The following is a 21,366-nucleotide window of genomic DNA, read 5'->3' on the forward strand; positions in this document are numbered from 1 at the left end:
CGGTGTTATGAAAGCGACGTCGAAACAGGTCAACGTTAACGCGAGAATGAATGCAAGCTCGTTAATCAAGTGCGTTCTAAAGTTTCTATCGCGCGGATCGTGGATCACGTACGGAAGAACGGTCGCGAGACCGGACAATCCTTCTTCTCCGACTTCCATTATACAGTCTGATTCAGGACGAATGGAAAAAAAATCATTGATAGATCGCTCGGTGGATAAGTCAGACGAAGAATTGTTTTATCTCGCGAAAACGCGCTGCGAGCAGGTGAAATCGATCCTTACACGTTTCGCAATCTTCCATTGTTTCCAGTGCAATTGTACAATCGTCCACAATGAAAGAGTGAAACTTCGATAAAAAGTATTAGTCAGTGCATTGTTATTTATTGCGATCTGGCAATAAATTGGAAATGAATTGAAAACTCCTGGAACTATTCGAAACGGATTTATAATCGACATCTTTTTGTTTAGTATCGTTCTTGCGTCATGTTCTCTGAATTTTTCAAGCGTGTAACGTGCGAATTGTTTTTCTTAACTATAAAAAAATATATGTAGTGTAAAATTAACATATGTCAATCTGCAAATACAAATTAACAATGTATTCAATAGGTTTAACAGTTGTATCAAAACGAATGTGCCTTGTTACTTTGAAATTACGATAAACTTTTACGTCTGAACATATAAACATTTAAATTAATTAATTACTTAATTACAAATGCTTACTAATTTTAAAAATGATTATGGATTTGATATGTATAGTGGTTTCTATTGGAAATATTCATAACGTGTCCGAGTAGACATTACAAGACAAAAGATCAAAATCAGACTGTTTGTTGCAGGATTCGTTTATTGTAAATAAAAAGTGATATTTAGTATTTTATTATTTTATAATTAATTGAGTAATTGTTATTAACCTTCACCCACCTCTTTAAAAACATCACAACAAGAATTAATCTCGATTTCAGTTGAAAAAGACCCTAAGACCTGATCAAGGTTAAAAAATTAGAAGTAATTATGGTTTATGAATAATGCAACGAAATTCTAGTTGCTATGTGAATATACATACATTTTTATAGTATGTATGTATTATGCAATTAGTGTGAGAAAGAAGTTTTCAAGAACTCAATTACCTTTGTCAAGGTAACCTTTAAATAACCTTGAACAATAAAAGTAAATTACCAATAGCTGCAAGGTAAAGTTCGTAATTAAAACAATATACATATGGAAAAAAAATACAAATACAATTCACTGTGATTTTCCTATATACGTTAGAGTTCATGTAACTGGTTACCTATACTCCGATAACTGTACAGAGTAAGATAATAAAATCTCATTTATGCGATATTAATGAACATTTACGCCGTTTCTTGTCATTTTCGGATATTAAGTGCTTAATGTCGTCCCTCATATATTATTCTCGGGTATTAAATGTTTATGTGATTTTTCCCAATATCCTAGGCGTATTAAATATTTACGTGATTTTTCGCAGCACTTCAAGCGAATGAAATATTTATGTGATTTTTCGTAATATTCTTGCCTGTTAAACATATCTTTGAATCCGTTACAGTCTGCGTATAAATAAGATTCCACGACTGTTTGATAGGTTCTAGTGTTTCTAGATGGAGTAACTATAAATTGGCAGTTGCGTTACTATTAATACAGCTTGGCACGCCGATGACTTTGAACTAGGAGGTTACTCGACCTACTTTACTTTTCATTAATTTTCTAGTCGTTAACGTTTCGTTCCTTTTACACTCGCCGGTTTCAGGTTGAAACGGGAAGAAAACCTTCATTTTTATAGCTTCTTATTGGCAATAAGAAGTCCCCGTCCGCGACGGTGTTACTTAGTCATCCGGGAAAACTCCGAGGCTTCGAGAATATAGAGAACCATAGTTTACATTTGAAACAAGAACAAACTGATTTATCGGAATGATATGATTAATTCGCGGAAGAACAATAATGTACATAATCTCTTAATTACTGCTCATTACACTTAATGCTTATATTAATGTTTAAATGAGTAATGCGTTCGTATGTTCCAATTAAAGTCGAATTAACCTGAATATTTAATCAACCAAATGTATTTTACGTTTTATAAATGCAAGACTGAGTGTCTAAATTACAAAAGAGAAACTTATTAATTGAATTGACACAGAAGGAATGCGAGTATTCAAATGTTTCGAAGATGAAATTTGTTCGATGCTTATTGAAATTAAAATTCAAAATTGTTAGTTTGTCAACAGACTCGAACCAGTGTCGAAACGGAACAAGTGGTAAAATTAAATTTCGGTTTACGACCTTTGGTTCCGTCTGGCATTGCACGCAACTGACGTAATACATAGAAAATAAAAGCGTTCGTTACCTTGCACAGATCACTAACGTACTAAATAAACAAATGCGAGTCAAATAATAGAAAAATTGAAAACCAAATTATGCTAATGCTGTTTAATGATATAGTAACTAAAATATAACGTGAACGCATCATGTTTTATGCGTATGCGTGTAAACATTATTTATGATATAACCAGATTGCCATTGTAAATAAAATATTAAAGATAACAGAAAATACTTAAAAGTAAGTAAAAAATATTTTATAGTAAGTGAACAATATTTTCTCGTTTGATATGTTATATTGAAAAAAGTCGAATTTAACAATTTGTCGAACACGCCTGTGATTTTATATCAATATATTGCGTAAGCAACTGTGTTAAACGAATTTTATTATTCACCGATGACAAGACACCCTGTACAGAATATTACACAACACTACAGAAACTAAAAGCACAAGTTAAACAAAATTTGTTTCAATTTCAGTAAATATTTCGACGAACGTGATTAGCTGTAATCTCATTCTCGTAAACAGCACTACAGCATAAACTGTCTTTCTGCGTCATTGATTTCATGAAATTGAAAGTGAATGAATTATATTAGTCAATATCCTCGATCCTCTATTTCATTCCGTTCTGCAAAAGTAGGTTTCCCTACGAGCGATTAAATTGTAGTAATTCATTATAAAAATTTCTTTATAATCTCAGTCGCAATAACATTTGATATTAAGTTCTGCTATTTCTAATTACCATCATGTTCTTCGCCCTACATTCATTTCCTATTTCACATTAGAAATAAGTGCAAAGGCGATTGATAAGATAACACATTTTTTTATTTCCGGTGAACCAGAAATAAAACTTCCAGTAGGTCACTGCAACACGAGACATTAGGTCATCCCACAAGTAATGATAGTCATTTACGCTAGCTTCTAGTATAGAAGATTAATACTTACGTTTCTTTCAAATCTTCGACATATTAATCACCGTTGTATTTAACCTTTTCCGAGGTATCAATTAACTGTTTAATGCTGTTTTCGAAAATGCCATAGAAGAATATCTTCCACAATACGATAAGAAATGACATTAATTATGGGACGACTTAATACTTTGCATTTACAGTGACTATAAATTTACAGAGTACAATAAAATAATGATTGTACTCACATATCAATCTAAATTTCTCTCTTCTCAAGAACTAACTAACTAACGAAGCAGTAAATCTGCATAAACCGTAAATTGCCTGTCGGTCATTAACTCATAATACTTAACTCGGACTCTAGTTTTTTAATATTTACGATCCACGCAAACGCACGAAGCTGCAGCACTGGCAAGGATGTATGAAGTTGTGCATAGCTTTATTTCGAACTTAATGAATCCCATAATTAACAGTAAAATAAATTTTTCTTTAATTACCGCACTGTGTGTTTTACATATCTATGATAAATGCAGGAACACAATCGTGATATAATATTTAACTGCAGTAGTTGATCAAATTTTTCCTTGAATTTCAACTTAAATGAAGCTGTCGACTTGGAAGAGAAATTTAATCCGTCGTCTCGTTGAAATCGCTAATTGGAGAGAGAACGAGCTGACCGGTTCGAATCGTTTTTCAGTTTATCAGTTACTTTTCTGAAAGTTCACACTTAATTACGCTCGTATTATGATAACCTGTTGACTGAGGAGCAAAAACAAGTTTGCCATTTCGAATTTGTGAATTGTCTTGTTAAGTAACGGTGTTTTCTAACGACATTTTCTTTTTGTATTCATCTATGTAAATATATTATCGAAAATACAAATATATAATATATATTATTTTTTTATAAAATAGAATATTTATAACGTTCATTTGTAATATACACAGGGTGTTCGCATTATTTTTGTTTAACGTCTACTTCGAAAATGGTAAATACGAGAAAAAGCCTGATGTTTAATTTTTTAAATATATATTTTTAATAATATAATATTTATGTATATACCATTACTACTTTCATTTAATAAACAAAAAATATAACATTTAAAATATACCAAAAATACACCATTTATAATATATATACATTTCACTAGATGTTTCTATACAAAAGTATGCATACATAAACTTTCAACTTTTAAAACATAATCAAGTAACAACGAATTAAACGAGACGTTTGTTTTTGAGAATTACTCTAAAAATAACGCGAGTCTGCACAAATCATTGCAGTCTAATAATCAGTAAAATATCGATATTTATGTACACATAGCGTATAGTGCAAGTACGCCATACGCTATCGTGTAAACCGTGCTGAAATAAGAATTCTAAAAATGTTCAAGGATCATCGAAGCTTGTTTTTATAGAAACTGTATTCACGTTGTTTTATTCGAGCAAGATATTTTATGAGAAAACTTCTGTTCTATTCTATTTCCGTTACCGTGAATTAGTTAAAAAAAAAAGTGCGATACGCAAGTATTCACAGTTTATTTGGACTCACTGTATGGTTATCCGGTTTTAGTACTGCAATATGCTCAATTCCGTCAGCAGTAAATACAGAAGCAGATCGATAGACGTTATTCAAAGCGCTCACGTCATGCAATTCTCGTTTTCCGTTGTTTTCGTTCCGTAAGCATACACAGTGACGAACAGAAATGTCAGTAATTGACGCAAAACAGATTTACCTGTAAAATTCTTTATAAATCAATAAAATATGAAATTTATGATCTGATATACATTTTTTATTAAATGTAACTTTCAAGTCTAACGTTTAAATATATCATACTGATTATCATTACGTAGTCATGAAATCAAAATAGATCATAAAAAGCATATGAAGGATTTTTCAATATCGGCTCAATTGGAAATGTATTTGTTTGAAAGTTTAAAGTTCTACAAATATCTTAATGTAAATGATTCACAACATCTGCGTAAAAATAATGTTTCATTTGAATTCACAGGAATCGAGTAATATTTATGTTTGTTCAATTCTGTTTAAAATCTTCACCACGAGTCTCTCGCGTTGTTGTAAGGCAGAGTTAATTAGTATTACTTTTACGAATACTAATTGTATAGAATTTTACAGAGAAATCTAGTCCGTGCCAACAGTTCTGTCCAGCACTGTACGTGCGTGCACCGTCTCTCGACCAGCTTTTACTCGGTCAAGTAGCATATCCTGTTAAAGCTGGACAATGAAAGCAGGAATAATTTTCAATGGTTCGAGATACAGTAGTCGGACCCCAAGCGATCGTATTATCAACGGAAGATACACGGATTTGACAGGTAACGGAACGCTGCTCGAGAAGAATACCGGGTTATCGTACGGGATGATGTCAGACATTGAACAATCATCTTTGCTCCAAAGAAATGCGGACTAACACGTTACACGAGTAACCAGAAGAAAAATACTGTTCTGTGTAACGCAACTATCGCATCAGTCAAAATGACTGGCTTTAGTTTTTTACTTATATGAACTAAAATTATTAAAATCACAAAGGTCTTTGCATATGAAAGTATTAAAAAATGGTTCCAATTAGGTACTTTTTATGTAATAACAATAGATGTATGGTAATATGTGTATTTACATGTATATACTGCATCACGCAGAAACTTGAAAAACGTATTCTTACAATTTTTATGAGAAATACAGATTAGCCGTTTTAAATGTTGCATAGTTTTAGTGATAGATAAATTATATAAAGCCGGAGTATCAATTAAGTCTAAATATTATCCGAATAGTTGGTTTAATTGCGAGTAAGACTATTATTGTATTTGGTGGGTCAAGAAACTATTGAAACTTCGTTCGCGTATTATTCAATTAGAAGTATTATTTAATTATAGTGCTATTTGTAAACGATAGTTTGTATTCGAGTTTATGAATTTCCTCGAGCATGCGTGATGTAATTAAATCAATAACGATTCAATTAATCGTTCATTAGCATATCCTCTAACAAGATTGTAAGAGAACAGTATTTAATTATAGAGTGTATGGTAATGCACATATGCATCACCCACATTTTATCATTAATAACCTCATGTTATAGAGAACGATAAAGGTACACATTGTTTCATGTTATTATTACTATGTTGTTATAGTCTTACTCCGTAACCTATATATTTTATTCAGTTTTTTCGTCTTTTTCCATGTTTTCAGGATAAAAACTTTATGTAAAAAATTGTTTCAAAGTATTTCGCGTGCGTTTATATATTTTCAACATACGTATTACTACGAATTTTTATATAAATATTTAATAAATAATAAAAAAATTGAAAACAGAATATTTATATAATATTAATACTGCAGCCATTTTTGTTCTATATTGTGAAATAAAACGAATGCAGAGTATCATACTGTGAAATTACTTTTTGTGAAATTTCTTTCATCTAATGTACAAGAAGTTTGTTTAAAGTAATAAATACGAAAATAATCCGCTTACTAAAAATATTATAATTAAAAATAATATTAACGAAGGTGCAAAAACAGAACCAACCAGTAAGGCGAGTAATTAAACAGAAATAAACGATGTTTGTATATAAATAAAATCTTCGGACGACAATTAAAAATTAAAAGCAAACTTCCTGTCCATTATTCATTGAATGGAAGCAAGAAACTAAATCACTTGTATCAGATATGATGTCAGCGTGAACGTGTAGAAGCTCGTGTAGCTAACTGTTCTACGACAGAGATGGACAACTTCATTATCTAAACATAGGAACATGAATAGCGAGCAAAGGATTACAAGAAATACATGGTCCAACTTTTGATGAATAAACACGAGCATTGGGATAAAAAATAAATGATTATTTCAGGCGTTTAATTGGATATTGTTCAATTGAAGATTGCTATATTCTATTATGAAGGTCTTAAATAAAGTTTCTTTTTATTTTACAGATTACTAGATGTGTAGAAAACAGTCACATATTATAAGAATAAAATTCTTGTTTATTTCATTTCCAGGAAAAAGATATTGTAAGAAACTGTTGTACACTGTTTTGATCTTCACGTGCTATTGGGATAATAGCTAAACTAAGATAAGAATTTTATTCAAGCGATGCTTTCAATGAACATTTGCTTCGATGACGATTGTACGTAATCATTAATCCTTATCTTTTATTAGTCAGCTGAGGATTCTTAAGCATTTATGTACACATTTTAAATAAAAATATGATATGTTGCATTGGTCGGGAAGCAGGACTTCATCTTTCTTTCATATATTTTATCAAGTTCCATAAAAATAACTATTACAATATATTCTCTCAAAATTTATGGCATAAGAATTTTATCTAATACATACATTGCGTTTTACAATCATTTTTTTAGAACAGAAAATATAACAGTCGCAAAGTTATTTCGTAAGTAATCGAAAATTTAAATTCGAATTGCACATCTAACATATGTTAGATGTTAAGTGGCAAAGGACTTTCAAACAGCTTTAAATAATAAAACCATACACTACATAATTCCATGTAAACGTTAACCCTTACATCCCAACAACTAAGCTACAATTTGACACGTATCAAATTTTATAAAGATTATTTGGTAAATGTTTATATTAATTTTAATCGATGCAACTACACGAATCTATAAATTATCAATTTTTCAAGCTCTAAATAAATATATATCAGTCTTTCTATAAATGATATTACAAACTGCACAATAAATATCCCTAAATCTACTGTTAACTGTCAAAATGTATTATCGACAGTCCAAATCATTCATTCAAAAAGACAAGAATAACGATCATTATTTGAACGACTTCTTCTCCAAACCTGTGCATAGAAAATGTTACAAAATGTAATAACCGTTCCGATGAATTTTATTAAATATCCGACGACAGAACAGTTTGACGCGACTTTAAGTACACAAAATACAATTAAAAAAAGAAACAAAACTAAGAAAGACGAACAAGGATTCACGGGTGGAGAGTTCAGCACATACGGAAGCGTACGTACTGGCGTCATCCGGCAGATCCTCCCCGATAATCTCCTGGAACGCGTAACAGGTATCCGGTGGATCTTTCCTGACGCTGCGCTCCGGTTTTGCGAACATCATCGCGAGCCACGATCAACTGGCTCTCCCCGAGAGTCGATTAACTATTTTCTAATTTCCGGAGTTTATCTGCCCTCCTGATGTTCCTGTTATTCAGCTGGCTAATTAAACAGATCTAATCCACTGGATCGGGGCTCGAAGCACGCACTCAACGAGCTCTCGGCATCGATAAGTGAAACACAGTCAGAAAAATTCGAAATTCGAATACGCAGCCGCAAAAATCCGGACGATTAAACGCATCGATCATCGACAAACGAAACCGCCCGGTATACGTTCGAATTCTCCAGAGTCTCTTCAACTGAAACTACGATGTCTTATTATAGTGCACCGTACAGATTTCGTGGGTTTAGAGATCGGAATCGTAAACACGGTGATCGGAGCGAGTAAACATTTGATTTCATTCGTGATTCGTTACATAATGCACCAACCACCTTGCGCAGCAATCGCTAATTAATAGTTTCATTTGTAAGGAATTAATTGAACACGTTTCGAAATAGGCCATCGGAATTGTTGGCCGTTAAAAACCGTACGTGCTTGGACGTGGGTAATTGTAGGTAGTAAAGTGGAATTTAAACGGCGTTTTGATGTTTCATAGATTAACCGTGGCTAGTCTCAATGACTTGTGAATTACGTTAGAATAGATTTAACTAAAGTTTTACAAAATTACTTGTAATCCTGTGTGGCTTAATCCTTTTTTTTTACAATTTACACCGTGTACGTTCTGTTACGTTGATGTCTGGTCATTATGCTAGTGTTTCTACTGGTTTTGGAGTTATGTAATGACAGTACATCGTGTTTATGATGCCACTATAACTTCAGCGATGAGGCAATAATTTGCAACGCTAGCTTTCCTCATTTTAATATTTTAACATTGGAATTCATATTTTGGTATTTTCTTAAATACACTTTATTTCATTGTTATGACTGGATGATTACTCAGTAACTTATACTAAAAAGAATAAATATTTTGAAACAGATCAGTTTCATTTTAACAAATTCAGAGAGGCACGAAAACTAATAGCAAACAAAAACTTTTATTGATTATAAAAACAAATAATAAATGGTCTGAGGCTTGGCGCGTGTTTTGAATATTTGTAACAAAAATTAATATACCAGTGTATTTATAATTACGCAAATTACTTAAATGAAATGAATACAGAATTTATGAAGATAGTTATATAAATAAATAAATAGAACTTCTGTATTAACGATCTACGTGATTTTTAGCAAATGACAATTTTTATGTGATATTTATAAATATGTTCAATTCACATATTACTAGTAAAACTGTTCAATTGTAATTGTTGCAAAAGAGAAAATAGGTCGTTACATAACAACAACAGAAATCATAAATATACGTTTTGAAGTGACATTTATGCACATTGAAGAAATTAATTGCCAGCTAATTTCCTTCGGGTAACAAAATTCTGTTAACATGTTTGTATCTCCAACACCAGTTAAGTAGTTTAGCCAACGAGCTGTCATGCAACACTACCTACGAGCCATTTCATAAAAACGTATTTCAAGTGAATAAATTTGCGTGTAATGAATGTAAATAGTGAATAGTAGGCGTTTGAAACAAGATTAATACGTTCATTGTCCGTACATCTAGGCTTCAACTCAGAAAAACGACCTTTTCAATAGTAAACAGTACGCTTACGAAAACTACGCACTGTCGTTCTGATAGTTTCAAAATGGCTTCCGAACTGATTATACTCGTAGAACTTGTTTATCATTAACCACGTATAATTCATTAATTTTCTATCGACGCTGCATGCTGTCAAATACAGGCACATACCGTTAAAGAGTTCGTCATAACTGAACTGTAAATATTGTGTACAAACATAAATATTTATGAATTACGTTACAGAAATTGAAATAAAAAATATTTATCTTCGTTAAAGATTCTGTTAAGATTCAAATATTTCAGACAATACAAACTCGAACGATCGCAATCGATCCTAATTAAATTTACCAAGCTTTTAATTATAGTTAATTAAAAATTCGGGTATTTCGTACATTTATGAAATCTTCCGCCAATTAGTGAATTTTATGAATTCTAAATCTCGTAAACTGGTTTAGGAAAGTCATGAACGAAAAAACGCTATTTTTCTCCGCGAAAATATTTCGTTGAAATTTTAACGTTGATTTAATTTTAAAATTAAATGTTCCGCGAAATAATTGTTATTGGTGTCTTCGTGTTTTATGATCATAATAAGAAACTTTATATCGTCGTTTGTACCCTTGAACTCTGTACATATGCCACTATTAAAATATTCGTTTATTTAATATTTTTATTCTCGTATTTCTATTAGTCCCCATTTTTTTCACACATGAACATATGCATTTGAAAAACAATCATAGTTCAACGACTATTTGAGTGCAGTTCATTTCTACACCGAATTATGGAATGAAAGGTACACAAACTCCCTTAAAATCTGTATTCATTTCATTTCAGTCGCATGCAGTTCCTTCCAAACACCAAACACTTTTAACTTAACCCAATACACTTGCCCAAACAATTAATCAACAAGCAACAAAACCCTCAAAATTAAAATATAAATTACACCCCACCAATATATTATTCGCAACTTTTACGAAATAAATCGTCCAAAGGTATCTACAAAACCAATCTACCTCATACTTTCCACTAATATACAACTCATCAAACCACACAATCACAAACAATTAGAATTTCACAAACCATCCCCGAAAATCCAAAATCAAAGAAAATCCCCGTAAAATACAAAGCGCCCGAAAGGCACCACGTACGTTCAAATTATCCACGCGAATTCCCAAACGTTTCACTGAATGATTCACCAATCCAATCGTTCGGCATCAAAAACTCCGATCACCTGCTTCCCGATTTCCTCGCGAAATAGAAACGAACAAGAGAAGAAAAGCACGAAGGAAAAATAAATAAAAAACGAAGGGAACGGAAAACGAATCGATCACAACCACTGTACAACAACTGACCGACGGTGTCAGCTTTACAGAAACGTCAAAGGAGCGCGCGTGTCGGTTCGAGCGGAGCGACTGTCGAGCCGTCGTCGGCGTTCCTCGCGAGAAGGAAACGAGCTACTGAGCGTACAACACGCGGCGATCCTCTCGGACGATCCTCCCGCGAGTCTGACGTCGGGGACGAGAACGGCCGAGGCACCGGTTCGTGCGGCTCCGTCGGCCGGTGGTTTCTTATAAGGTGAGACGCGACGATGCACTCGCGCGGACATCGTGTCCACCCACGTGCGCGCACCCACACGGCTCGCCCGAGCCGCGTCCGGATTACCGATCGCGATCGATGCCTCGAAAGAATCGGAGAGACTATCCGTGTTCCTCCTGCGAGCTCGATTCACGGCCTGATAATCGTTCGAAGACGACGGAGCTACAGTGGACTCTGTACCCCGCTTTGTTTGGACCGAGTTAAATCATTTTCTGTTTTGACAGTAGGGTGTGAAGACCTCTGCGCAGGAGCGACGCGATCCCGCTGCGATTGTTTTCGAGTAACAGAGGAACAAAGTACTCCGCGTTGATCGGTTCACGGTACGGTTAGTGTTAACCCTCTGTAGGCTCATGTAACTTTGAAGTCACATATCAGTATATTTTGCACTGGAAGTGGTAAATAAAATGAAGTAATCAGTTAACTTCAACTTTTGTATGCTCAAGCGTGAAAGTTTAACGTCATTGTAACTTGAAAGTTACAAAATATATTCGTTTGATGAAATTATTGAAACTATTGAGTACATTCTTAACTTGTATTCATATGTGGATACTTATTAATTTTGTACTGCATAGATTTTGTTATAATCATGAACAGAAATTCGGCCCATAGAGGGTTAATAATATTTACGATGTAACACTTTTTTTGGACAAAGTCAGTTATCTCTACCCGACTTACCCTAGATGTACTATGCGTTGTTCAGGAGATGAGTCCTGAAAGGGATTCGGGTGTAATTGGTCAGCTTTCGTCTCGTCTCATCAGATTTTCGATAGTAATCTGTTATTCGTCGATATGGTTACACATGACATTCAAAACCATGAACAACACTCCTGCCAATAACGGGGCTCATGTCCTGAACAACGTACAGTACTTAAGTTGCTGCAAATTTTCGGGGAATCCTTCAACACGGGAATTTACGTTATTTTCGTAAAGCTTTACATTCATAAGGTTGTAAAAAGTATTAATGTTGAGCAAGAATGTTGAAAAAAATAATGAAACCGATAGCTCAGACTTATTTGCGACTTTTTTCATAGTTACCGGAAACCTTTACAGCAACCACGTAGAAGTAAAAGTATTTGTGATCACGAGTGAAACTCATCAACGTAGTGTAAGGGATTAATGTATCTGCAACTTCCTATTACGTTGCTTTTAACAAATATCACCTGTATCTCAAGAGAAATTGTGGAATATTTCTAGTGAAATAGTTTCGGAGTGCAGCGGGATAAATTCTATTTGAAATCTTCGTTGCAAGTCTGACATGACATTGTATGGCAATTGTGCTTACTAAACCTATTTTATCGTTAGTAATTTAGTAGAAGAAGAACAAATTTTGATGCTTCTTCTATGCCTATATTTACTCCAAAGGCTAAAGATTGATGATAGACCAGTACTATTAATGTTTAGATCTGTCGAATATGGTTGAAAATTTTCATCGCGAGTCTGACTCGTTAGGGGTTAACACTTTGCCACGGCGGTCACCGATGACCGGAGCTTTCAAATTACAAGAAAATAATTATGACTTGGAAGATAATTGATTTCGAATAGAAATTTTCTGTAACGTAAATAACTAGATAATAGAGTAATATAAAACTTTTCATATCAAAGAATTAATAATTCTTGCTTTGCATCTTTGCTATAGAAAGGATAAGTGATACATAAAACGCTGATGTTTTTTGTGGCAGTCAACGTGTTAATACTACGTTATTATATGCCTCTTTTTCTTCGTTGCTATTTAGTAACGATTTGAGATGTATGGCGTCCACGTAGCTGTTCGCGAGCATTTTACGAGCAACTCGCCAAACATGTCGGCAGTGTGAACAGTTTTACGAACAGCGAGCAGGGAACTTATCAACGAACAGTATTCGCTCGAAAAGAAGTACGTCAAACGAGCTGTCCGCAAGCTGGAAATGTATCTAGATATGTCTATAATATTGGATTTTACTAAAGATTTTGTAACTAAATCCACGGTTTTATATGCCTGAACAGTGAAGTATTTAGTAAAGAAACAATATTCTCTAAATTTTTCGAAAGATATTTAAAATTTTTATACATAACACATAGTACTGACTAAAACATGATACATACTCACGTATCTGCATTAATCAATATCGACCGAAACATTTATCAAATAATGTTTATAAAATTCAATACGAGTGAAACTGACTCGTTCCGTAAATCTAGGGTTAATTTTTACCAATTTTTTGTAGTATTTACTTCAGGTTTTCCAGCAGCTGCTGTTTAATAATAGTAAAAGATTATGCATAAAAATTTGCATAAGGTTATTAATACAACCTATTGAGTACCGAACAAGTCGTTAATTGGTTGTGATCAATTAACGAGCTCCGATGTGAATGCGATATTACGTATTTCTTTCGGTGAGCGGTTTACGAGCAATTCGCGTAGCTGTTTGCGAGTAGCTCGCGAATAATTCTCTTCAGTATGAAACAGACTTTATATCAACTGAGGTCTAACGGCGGATCTAGTCGTATGAAAATGTACGACATCCATAAACAATTATATATACACATTCTGTTCTTACAAATCCTTAAAGTTACTCTTGATCAATATTTCAATTGAATAATATGTTTATTCTTTTACTTATTATTTTTATACAGAATCAGTTGATTATTATTATACCTAATAAATTCTTAAATGAAAATTATTGTTGTAATATTATTCAAGATTGAAATAATATTCAATGAACGTGCTGTTGGTCATTCCATCGATTTAACCTCCAAGCTACGTTATTTTAATTCATTCCTGTCCACATTACCTATTAAATCTAACTAGATAAAAACAACAAGAATTATTTTTATACCGAAAAAATTCGTTCTTCAGGCGGTAAAAGTGCGATCATTGTTGTATTAAAATTAAGGACTGCAAGGAGTATACACAAAAATTAATTCAGCGTTAAAACAAGTACATTATCTTCCGTGCTTGTGTATCGTTTGACGTCTAGTTGCTATGGCAATTAAGATAATAAATGCAGTGTGCGTAGCGAATAGCTTCAACAAATAAAAACTCATGCTGCAGGCAGATAAATGGCAAGGAAATGATTGTAATTTAATCGAAGTTATAGCGTTCGAGTATTGTGTACGGACTTACGACGAAACAACGAACGTAATTATTAAAATCAAAGTAAACGAGATCGATTAGGTAATGATTTTATTGAAAATCATTTACAAGTAACAAAGTATAACGATTACATTTACAAATGTCGTTAAAGGGGAATAATAGAGTTATCGTTAAGAATTCAAAAGCAACATCGTCGCACGAGTGTTTTAAAAATAACCGTCAGAATTATTAACTAATGCGCTGGAATATTACGAGGGCAGATAAGATATAATCACAATAATAACACCAAAACTAAACAGTATTCTATATAGGTAAAAAAAAAAGAAACAAGAGAACAATTAGTACGAAGCCACAACAAAGCAGTGTTTATTATATAATAATTACAATGAACGTGTACAAAATGTTAACTAAAAATGAAAATACTCTAAAAGTTTGTTACAATCGCAACCGTGTCGTTGCAATAAGGGGAAAATAACAAGAAAGGTATTAATTAAAGTATAAACGTCTATATAAATGATATAAACGTCTGGCGATAAAAAATTAAATATTAAAGTCGTATAAAACTAATATACAAGATATGCATGGATTTTCACTTCACTAACGCGAATTTTGCTCGAAAGAGACAATCAGAGTTGCCGTTTAGCACCGTTCGAAAATTTTATCTTGTGCCTTTTAAATCACTTCAGAATTAATTCGACACATCAGAATTATGTAAAGGCTCGTCGAAACCGTTTAACATCTCGCCGGAGACAATGCCCCACTAAAATGGGCATTTATATGCAAAATAATTCATTATTCAGCATGCAGATGACCAGTTCATGATTCAGGCAAATTTACACATGCACTTACGTGTATATTTATTATGCGCAAGCTATAACCATATTTTAAGGGCTGAACACTCCTCAGCGTACTGAATGCATTAAAATTGAAAAACTTCATTACACTGAATATATAAGTGCTGCACTTAAATAAATTTATATATTAAATAAGTAAGTACTGCGTATTACAATTTACAACACACAAAAATTAAAAAAAAGAAGAATAGAAAGAAGAAGAAGAAGAAGAAGAAGAAGATATCGATTATTTATCGTTAAAAGCGAAGATGCATATTTGATATGCTAATACTTGGCGTATCAGTCTTTGTAAAAATAGCACAGTAGAGTAGGTACAACTACGATATAGTTGATCTTAGAGATCTACATATTAATTAAGTACATTTCGAATAATTTCGACTAAAAGTATTCTCTGAAAACATAAATTGTATGAAGGTACAGGTTGATTATAAAATTTCCTCAATGTTTGAAATATCGAATTAGAATATTGCCATTTTCAGCAAATTGTCAATTCAAGGACGTGGGGAATGTCTTTCAATATTTTTGAGATAAAAGTAGTGAAAGTCAAAATAAGGTTCGCATTAGTGAAGAATTGAATTTCAAAGTCGAGTTGCCAGTAATTTCGTATTCGAAATTACAGTGAACTCGTCCGTGGATATTCGAAAATGTCGGAAGATCGCTCGATTCGAAGGGATCGCGTTGTCCACTCCCGATTTTGTCCCTTCATAGGAGTTTTCAAGATGGAGTCGAAGAGTTTGGGTGTCAAGAGTTAAGAGAGAAGCAGGAAGACGAGTCCGCTCAGTGCAGTAACCAATACAGCGGTCATGTACGACAGCGATATAGATAGTGATCGACGTTCAATTTGATTCTTGTACTCACCACGGATTTGTTTCATATATTTTTCGCTTCGGAATGAATTGCTCACGGACTCTATTAGCGTGTGAAGGCACCTCAGATTTTCTCTGCACGCGCACTCAACTTCAGTCTAGAACAGAGAATGGTAAATCAGTTCTTCGTTCGGCGAGCACAATTTTATTTCAAGATTACAGGCGAAGAATTTGAAAAAGTGGTATCGTAACGTTCGTTGTTTGAACGTTCAAATACACTTCTTCAAATTTGTCAGCCTACGATGTTGGAAATAAGGTAAATACTTAATGTAGTTTGTTAGTTAGAAAAGTTACGTAGAGCGTTAGTTGTTAAGAGCAAACAGTTTACTATAGTTTGTTATGAAGAGCTAGGCAATTAATAGAGGAAAAATATTTAGTATTTTAATATTCAAGTTGAAAATATTAAGATTGCATTAATTTAATCTAAGAATTCCATTTGTAGAAATTGTATTAACCACTCTAATTATCAAATTTAATTCAGGAAACCACTATATTGTATATTCCCACACACTTTTCTCCTTGGCATTAAAAATTTAATTTTCAATAAAAACATTATTGGAATAAAATCAATTTTCCTTTTGACACTATTAGCGCTTATTTAAAACAGAGACAAAGAAGTACCACAACCATATCCTTTATGAAAAGCATGCGAAAGCTGAATTCTTGAGTAAACATACCTCCGTAAAGACAACATGGATATATCCATGTAGCTAGTTAAAGACGCAAACACCGAGTGATATGTTTACCTCTGTGATTCGGCGACATACGTTGCGAAAGCAGGATAAGGGCAGAAGCAGCGGTAAACATGCAAGCAGTGGTTCTTACGCGCAGTTCGTTTAAAACGTAAAATTCGCAACGTAAAATGTGTATGATGTATGTATGTACAATCTGTATAAAGATGAGATGTGTGTAGTGATAAAATGTAATGATTATAATTGTGATTGCATTAATGTGTGATTTTGTTAATGTATAGTTTCCTAAGTTTCTTTATTGATATCTATAATATTCATTCATGAACTTACAACTCTAAATATAAGTACAGAGATTAACTATAATATTCAAATACTATAAAACTGGAAAAATCGTTCATGTACAGTTCTGTTAGCCATGGTGTCTGCGAGTGTGTTATTTTTAATGAGTATAAGTATTTCTTCTAAATGCCAGAAGCACAGAACTCATATATTTTACCCTTACACTATTCTTGTTAATAAATGACACATAAAATAGTGTCTAATGCTAACGTTAACATTGTAAAAATATTTACAGGCCTCCAATATATCAAAATTTAATTATTTAAATTATTAATTTATGACGATTATTTAAACAGTCAAATCCGGTAAAGACGCGTAAAGTCAATAGAAAAACAAAAGTTACTTAACACAAGTATCACTTTGTTTATCAATTATTAACACAAAAAGTATAGAATTTGATAAATAAATGTTATATTTATAGCATTTAGAACAATCTCATTAAAAAAGACATCCAATATATTGATCTTATAAATAATACTGATATCCAGCAATAATTTTCCAAGCACTGTATATTATACTGTGTATATATATATATATTTTTTTCTATCAGTTTCTCCACTGATGACTATGACAAACATAAAAAAAACAGTACACATTTATGAGCAAAACGTCATGTAATATAACTGTCACTGAAATATTTTTCAAAAACCCGGTCATCAGTCTTATTTATAAAATTCACATAAATGCACTTACATATCGTATGCTTACAAAGATACTTTCAAAGTTCAATACCCCTGTCGTTTTCTAAAAAAGAAAAAGCAAAAAAGAACACTGGCGATTAAGGAAAAGCACCGAATTTATTACTTGGAGTACACAATACCGCAATTCGAAACAATGAAGGGCGTATCAATATTAACACGTTGACCGCCACGATTCCAATAACACAAGTAATTAAATAATAGTGCAACTCAAGAACAATGATACCAAACCATTAATAACTCATTCCAATACAATGTGCCTTCGTTACGAAAAAACAAGTGATATTATACAAAATGCTTAAAATTCTCGTCGCAGTCAACATGTTAAAGTGTAATTCAAAATACTGATTGTATAGTCAACAGCAAGACTTAAGGAGCAAGAAGCAAAAGTGTCAGCAAACTTAACATTTTTGTTGGTTTCGTGTGACAGTCGTCGCTAAACTAAAAATAAAACACTTCAAGCAGTCATACGCAGGTACCAAGATGTTAATATAGGTGCAAACGTTGTTGTAGAAGCGACTGGCAAACGTGTTAACATTTCTTAGCAAAGTGACAAATAACTTGTACAACTTCTGGGCCAGCAAATACGGAAACAGAAACTTCGCTGGGAATATACGTACGCAATCCTCGGGCATTGTTCCTGTGCTTGACCTTAAGAACAGATTTTCGGCGAGCGTTAATTGCGATTGCGACTTTTCCACCACGTTTCGCACGTCCTCCACGTCGCTGTCGCTGTCTTCTGTGGTATCGGTGATTTCCTGTAACAGATTCAACACGGACTTTTTAATATTTTATTTCTCTTTGTTCAAACTTGTGGTATTGTTAAATATACAGAGTTACTAAAAACAGTCTATTGTACAAAATATTACGGATATAATATTAAATGATACATGAAAGAGAAGGGAAGTGGCCAATTTTAATATGTGGGATTACAAACTTCATTTTAAACGTCCAGGTATTGTTTAATATTATGTAGAATAGTTTGTAATATTTTGTAAATCGTATCTTTTTAAAACTTAATGATTGTTATGTAGTAATTTTATATGTAATAGGCAATTTATAAGCATCTATAAGAATAAATACAGTATTTGATGATAATTTTCAAGAACTGAAAGTTGATTTATGCTTTAAACGATTAATGTGATTAACTTTTTCAAAAAATGTTCATTTTAGTGTTTTAGTTTGGTGTTAGATAAACTCGAAAATAATTTTGTTTTCCTGAAAAATAATTTTCATCATAATATTTCTCGTATATTTAATGCTGCTCGATTCAATTATGAATTATTATTAAAATAAATTTCTATAATAATTTTATCCCAATAAAACTATAAATTTGTTAATTCAACAAGTTCAAAAATTCAACAAATTTTATTTAAATTCGGTTTTCCTAAATCTCTTTGTCCAGATGTAAATGTTCAATTAAGTTTGAGCTATTTATAAATATGATATTGGATGAATCTAATAAATTTAGATCAATTGAAATATTTTGTCACGTTAAAATGATTGTGTATCACTGATAGGAAGATATTGGATTCAAACAGAGAATCTAACAGTGCCTCCGTGTATTCATGCCAGTGGTGCTCAGAACTTATCTGATCAGAAATGAGCTATTTCGAATTCAGTTATCACAGTTATCTACTGTTTACTAAAATCGAGATAAAGAATTCATTCTTTGCACACAAAGTGGCTCTAGTATTACAAGTATGCGCGTGAATCATTATAACTTTGAATATCGTTAAATGGAAATTTTCTGTCGTATAAAGGAATTTTTACTAACATATTAACGCCCACCAAAATATAGAAGGTACTAAACAATTGTACACTTGACTTTGTAATTATTAGCCGATAATTAAATAAAAGAAATTAAATAATTAATTAATAGTAAATAAAGTGTAACACTAGATATGTTGATTATAAAATGTACAAAAATGAAGAAGAAGAAAAGAAGGATGAAACAATATTTTAGATAATTTTACAAATGCAGTCTAGTAAGAAATAAAACCAAATTATACACAAATTAAAAAGGCATGAAAAAGCTGATTAAAACTACAGTCAAGTAATATTATTCGCACTTAAAAAAACTAAGTTTTTAGAAATGTAGGGAAAGTACGGTAAACTTATATTTAACTCTAATAATATAGCAAACTTATAGTTATTGGGCTGAGAATTATACTCGTTACGATGTGTAATTCATATATACCGTCAAATCGTACTAAATCTATTCAGTTACAAAGGAACAGCTACAGCGACGGTGCTGCCCGTAATTACATCGTTTACCCTCGTTAAAATGTCATGAACGTAGAGACGCATTTGTCTCAGACAGCTCTTAGTAAGAGACGGAGAAATTCAAACTGACAAATATACCGTGTCAAATAAATTATTATTTTGCATAAAATAATAATCTCCTTCTATTATATTTTCTCCATTAAAAATAAAGTTACAATTAATATAAAGAATATGTAATAAACATGTGACTTTTATAAAAGAAGTTCATTGACAAAAATAATTTTTAAAACAATTTTAAAAAAGACATGCGTGAGCAACAAGGTAATAATTCAGTATAAGGTTTGCGAGGTCAGAATGAATTTATTATCAATGTGAAACCGTTCTATTCGTCAGACAATTGTAATCAAAGTTTACAAACGATACTTCATCGATACTTTTATTTCCATATAACTGGAATACTATAACACAGAGAAAGCACACTAGGACTAAAATAACAAGTGCACGACTTCGGTATATAATTGCTACTGGAAAACCAAGATACATCATGATCCAAATAAAAATTACTGAAAATCCATCGAGACTGAAATTGATCTTACATATGTAATTATGGATTATACCATAAAATAAATTCGCGTGAACACAATTAACACTAGATTTACGGAACGAGTCAATTTGACTCATATTGAATTTTATAAATATTATTCGGCAAATATTTAATTCGATTTTTATTGGTGCAATTACACAAATATATGTTCTAATTATCTACTTTTAAACCTCTAATTTCCAAAATCTTAATCAACAAATATCAATGTCTCTAAGAACGATGGAACGACCAGTAAATGTGCATAAATCTAGTGTTAAGGACAACAAAAGCCATTATCCATAATATAACAACACAAATGAACTATTTCTGCATCGTTAACGCTAATGTGATAAATTATACCGATGTCGAACGTAAAAATACAATGAAATTACTTTGTATGCAACACAACGTAAAAATTATATACAGAATATGAAAAACATCATGTGCTGGTGTGTCTACTTCTAGCATCTACAAGATA

The 21,366-nt window shown here is 32.4% G+C and overlaps 1 protein-coding gene across 5 annotated transcripts in view; it reads right to left on the reverse strand.

Moving 5' to 3' along the window:
• LOC116427342 (klarsicht protein) overlaps window positions 1-21,366 on the reverse strand; it is a 256,385-nt gene that overhangs the window by 52,436 nt on the left and 182,583 nt on the right. For all 5 annotated transcript variants that reach the window (XM_076366198.1, XM_076366200.1, XM_076366196.1 and 2 more), the window contains 2 exons: window positions 18,700-18,837; window positions 16,343-16,448 (listed from right to left, as the gene is read on the reverse strand). In XM_076366198.1, coding sequence (XP_076222313.1) covers window positions 16,343-16,448; window positions 18,700-18,837 — 244 coding nt within the window. The remainder of the gene's footprint in view (window positions 1-16,342; window positions 16,449-18,699; window positions 18,838-21,366) is intronic.

The sequence above is a fragment of the Nomia melanderi genome, chromosome 3, assembly GCF_051020985.1.
Source record: "Nomia melanderi isolate GNS246 chromosome 3, iyNomMela1, whole genome shotgun sequence".
In the NCBI taxonomy this organism is placed as follows: domain Eukaryota; kingdom Metazoa; phylum Arthropoda; class Insecta; order Hymenoptera; family Halictidae; genus Nomia; species Nomia melanderi.